This window comes from Octopus bimaculoides, chromosome 2, assembly GCF_001194135.2.
Source record: "Octopus bimaculoides isolate UCB-OBI-ISO-001 chromosome 2, ASM119413v2, whole genome shotgun sequence".
In the NCBI taxonomy this organism is placed as follows: Eukaryota; Metazoa; Mollusca; class Cephalopoda; order Octopoda; family Octopodidae; genus Octopus; species Octopus bimaculoides.
This window is the reverse complement of record NC_068982.1, coordinates 109798565-109803693: the sequence shown is the minus strand read 5'-3', so window position 1 is coordinate 109803693 and position 5129 is coordinate 109798565. Positions and strand designations below refer to the sequence as shown.

At 33.0% G+C, this 5129-nt stretch overlaps 1 protein-coding gene across 1 annotated transcript in view; it reads left to right on the top strand.

Moving 5' to 3' along the window:
- The window catches only part of LOC106879437 (proto-oncogene tyrosine-protein kinase receptor Ret), a 342465-nt gene that overhangs the window by 311747 nt on the left and 25589 nt on the right, over positions 1-5129 (top strand). Inside the window, 4 exon segments of the mRNA XM_052978606.1 lie at positions 219-471; positions 1164-1373; positions 2494-2706; positions 3643-3929. Of these exon segments, the coding sequence (XP_052834566.1) occupies positions 219-471; positions 1164-1373; positions 2494-2706; positions 3643-3929 (963 nt within the window).

Here is a 5129-nt window from a genome sequence, read left to right as displayed (position 1 = left end):
ATGTATATATATATATGTATGTATATATATATATATGTATATATACGCGGAAGTATGGTATAATGTTAATACTTGTGCTAACTCATTAATTCAAATTTAATTAGCCGTTGGACATAAAGTGTGTATGAATTGTACTTAATTTCATGATACATACAAAAGAAAAAAAACTTATTCTAAAATCTAGTACGTTCATTTATTTTATTTAACATATATTCCAGATTTACACAATGCCCTATGATCTTCAAACGAAATTCAAACATCCGGTGTTTAAGCTACATGATACTAACATCTTTAACGTAACGGAGAAGACAGGAATAGTGTACGTAAAGAACACAACGGCACTTCGAAAATGTGTCGATGCCGAACACAAATTTGCCGTACAAATTTATGAAAAAGGTGAAGAAAGTGTGAAAAAAATTGAAGAAATTGTTATAATTTTAAAAGAAGGAACATCATTTCCAGGAAAATGTGGTAATGTAACATTAAATTATAAATTACAAACATTTCCTTAACTTGTTAACTTTAGAAACATTTAGTAGGTGTACATATTTCTACCAATATTTTCCAGGTGATTTATAAATAGAGCACAAACATTCACTGAAATATTTACTTATTCTCAAGTCTTAATTTCTGAAATAACACTGTTTTAATACAGCATTGCTACCTTAATACATAATGATTTCAAACTACGGCACAAAGGGGTAATTATTTTATCGACTCTGAAAGGATAAAAGACAAAGTCGAGCTCGGTGGAATTTAAACTCAGAGCGAGAAGATGAATGAAATGTCGCTAAGCATTTCTCCAAGTGTGCTAGCAATTCTGCAAGCTCGCCACCTTACCTTAATATATAAGGATACCATATCATAACAGGGGATGAATATATAATCGCTTTCAGTGGATACAGAAACGCCAAAGATACGTCAAGGAGTCCTGATGTTGTTTGCAGAAACACCTCTGGTAGAGTTGTTTATTGCTATCACTGAATATTGTTCATACTGACTGTTCATACATACATGTTTTGTGGTGATATTGCAACGTAATCAGGACTAAGCATTAATTTCAGAATATAGATTACTGTTTATAACTTGCATTTTTTACATTGTCCATTGTTTACGCATCTAGTAGACCTGTCTTATATTTCTACCTTCTTGTTCTCAACTAGATGGGATGTGTTCTAAATACACCAATGAAAGGGATTGTCACGAAAACTGTGGTGTTGGATCCGTGTTCGGAAGATGTTTGTGGAATGCTGGTGAAATAACAATGTCTAAAAATTACAGTACATGTAGGCCAAACACAAAGACCTGTCCTGATTATAAGTGTGATGAATTAGAAGCGAAGAACCCCAAAATATGCCCCCAGGATTGCACAGGTAAAGATATAGAAAAAGCAATAAATGTATGCTATAATATCATTGTATCCTCCTATCTATATACACAGACGAATTTATACGTAACAGAGCAAGGATTAATATAATCTACGTAAAGAGTAATGTATTCTGAAGAAGCAGTCCGCAAAACTATTTCAACTATGACTCGAGTGACATGACACTTTGCTGTTTGCAAGTCATACATGCACACATACAGCAAAATTGTAATACATGCATCCGTATGTATGTATGTATGTATGTATGTATGTATGTATGTATGTATGTATGTATGTATGTATGAGTGCATGTATGTATGGATGTATGTATGTATGTTCGAACGTAGGCATCAGAACTTATATATTTAAAGGAATAGGATGTTTCGACGTTTATACCACTGATAATGTTATTTATAATATTCTACTATCCATATACCATTTTACTAATTTCAGTCATCGAACTGAAGCTATTTTGCCCTGCAACAATTCACAGTTTTGACTCCTTTTTAACATTCCGCTCTCATTCGCTATTCCCAATTAAACTTGAACTGCACCACAAAGCAATTAGTGCTGCATGATTTTGCTCAGACAGCACCTTCTAAACAAATGTAGCAAAAATGTACACATCAGCCATGTACTGAAGAATAAAGGCAGCAACATTCTGCGTACTGGCAGTGAACATTCATTCTTTTATGACCATCCATACGACTCCAGAAGTGCAGGGCTTGCATGTTTCAGTAGACCTGTAACCAGGAACATTCTACATACCACAGAAATTTAACGTATGGGGGGGGGGTGCATGCACGCATGAGAGTGCACATGTGTGTGTGCGCTTATTGATGTGAAGTCCATGTAATTTACTTCCAAGGACATCAATATAAAGTGTTAAATTAAAAATACTTAAATTGATTATATTTGGATGTTTATCTTACTGGTATTGAATGGCAAGTGAATGGACACAGCGGAAATACGCTGTTTTATTTTTAAACTGAAATAAAGAAAGGAAGTATGACTATATCATTTAGTGGAACATTGTAAAATGGTAAATGTTAACACATTTATGCACTCTAATTAACTCTTAAGTAAATTCATGCATTAATACATTATTCTACTTCTATCCATAACAGGTACGACTCCTGTTGGTGGATTGTCTGGCGAAACAAATCTTGGAATTATGAGAGCAAAAGGTGTTTGTTCATGTGATGCGAAATACGTGTGCCACTGCGTACCTCAACCAGTAATTGAACTGAATGAAACTAAAGTTATTGAACCAGTAGAGAAATTTAATAAATCAGAGAAACCTAAGTCTACACTCAGAACTATTGATGCAGTATCGAATGGTATGTTACCCATTATATTTATCCAATTACTCACATCTTATAGTATTCAGTTCTTCGACTACTACTGTTCGTGACAAACATTAATTAAAATATTACCTTTACAAAGTAATACTCGAGTTCGATTGAAATTTGAGCTTTAAAATATTACCTTTACAAAGTAATACTCGAGTTCGACTGAAATTTGAGCTCTAAGTTTTCTCATCATATGTTATTAAGATGATGACTTTGAGTATAAGTGAATAAGTGCTAAAGATTAGAAAGTTTTTTTTTTTTATATCAGTGTGACTTGATCAAAATATTTAAACACTCGTTTATCAAGCATTAATGAATGGCGGCAAAAAAGTACAAGGATTTGTTGTATATAAAATTTGATGGCTGTTAAATTTTAACTTCTTTATAAAGAACAGTTGTTTTAGCTCACATTATGACTAATGGGCTGAAAGATATATAGTGGTTAAATTACAAGAAACTAAGAAATCTGTTGCAATGCAATATTGGACAGATGGACGTAACCCATTAAAAACCATTGGATATATATAGAAATGACATACAGTTAAAAAATGCAAGAATCCTTTGTATCACCACTCATTTCATTTTCAAATACATAACCAAGAGACTAAGATGAAAACAATTTAAAACATGTTTATCATATGTAAACATAGCAGTCTTAAATCTAATATTCTTCAAGTTTTTATAAAAATTATTATTCTACTAGCATTTAAAAAATTAGTAAAGAAGCACATTCATATTTTCTAGAAATGCCTGAATGCCAAAAGAATATATTTACCTCGCTTTTAACATATTTATATATTACTACAAGTATTGTGGTTGCTTAACATGACTACATACGTTTCAAAGCTAAATATTGCAATCTTATGGTGATCACCACCTTTATATTTTTTAGCTTAACTATCCTATTTTTCTTTACCATTAAAGCTGTGGTTCAGAAAAACGAATCGGATATTTGTGACCGAATATGTGAATCAGCAATGGCGACAGTGTTTGGATGTCTCGTGGTGATCTGTTTTAGCAGTTTCGCTATCTGGTGGCTAGTAAAGAAACGTCGACTCCGCTCAGATACCTTAAAGCATGTTGGCAGCGTTGTATCTGTATCGGCAGCACCATCTGACTATGTTGGAGATCAAGAGAGACAGATGCATCTCCACCATTACAATTATTCCTGTCACAAGGGACCAAGCGATGGGTTTTCTGTCACCACTGACGTAAGTATGATTTAAAAAACAATTACAAATGATTCTCCTACAGATGGCATATCCCGCAGTAACGAAGTTGACATTTATATAGTTTAGAAAAACAATACGCTCTTGAATATGAGCGGATGCATGTATGTATGTATGTATGTATGTATGTATGTATGTATGTATGTATGTATGTATCTAGCTAGCTAGCTAGCTATCTGTCTGTCTGTGAGTCTGTCTGTGTGAGTCTATCTGTGTGAGTCTGTCTGTGTGTGTCTGTCTATCTATCAACCCATCTATCTATCTATCTATCTATCTATCTATCTATCTATCTATCTATCTATCTATCTATCTATCTATCTATCTATCTAACTATCTATCTATCTATCTATCTATCTATGCATTTTCATACGAGTGTGTGTGTTGAAATTTTCATAAAAATAGACATAAATTTATTTATCCTTCCACAGCTAAGTTGATGATAATGATGTTGCTGTGTATTTCCCAATAAGAGACATTTGTAATTCCTAAATAACTTGAATTCTTTTCAAAGTGGTGTATAGGAAGGCTAGACTGAGCCAAATAGATTAATTCTGTGCATATACGCATGTGCATGCGTGTGAGTGCACAAATCTGCTTAAATATATGATGTGAACTTTTAATTTTGAGTTGCATTTGACACAAATTGTTCAATTAGTTGATGGTGCCGTTTTGCTGCTGAACTTCTGAAATACCTCTAAATACTATATTTAATTTATCAAGTCAATCACAAATTTAATTCGCATAAGAAATATTCAGCAGCATGGATATACCTATTAGAATCAGATAAAGAAACTGCAACAGAGCTGCGACTAAAGTTGAAAGTGATAGTCTTAGAGGTTATGAAGACGAAATAATAACGGGTAGGCAATTATATACTCTATGCAGAAGCGCGCTCGAATTCTACTGCTTCTTAGTTAGTTACATAAAAATAAAATTACATATTACATGTTTTCATTTCAACTATTGCCTTTGTGAGAGATAGCTTATATACACAGTTCCATGTTGTGTTTATTCTCTATAAAATGCCGTTTATTCATTTTTGCATATGCCTGGTTTCGTATGTCTTTTGAATATTGGGGTTGCTTCGTTCGACTAAAACATTAAGGTAGTGCCCTAGCATGGCCGCACACTGATGACTGAAACAGATAAAAGAATAAAAGAACATGAATATATATATATATA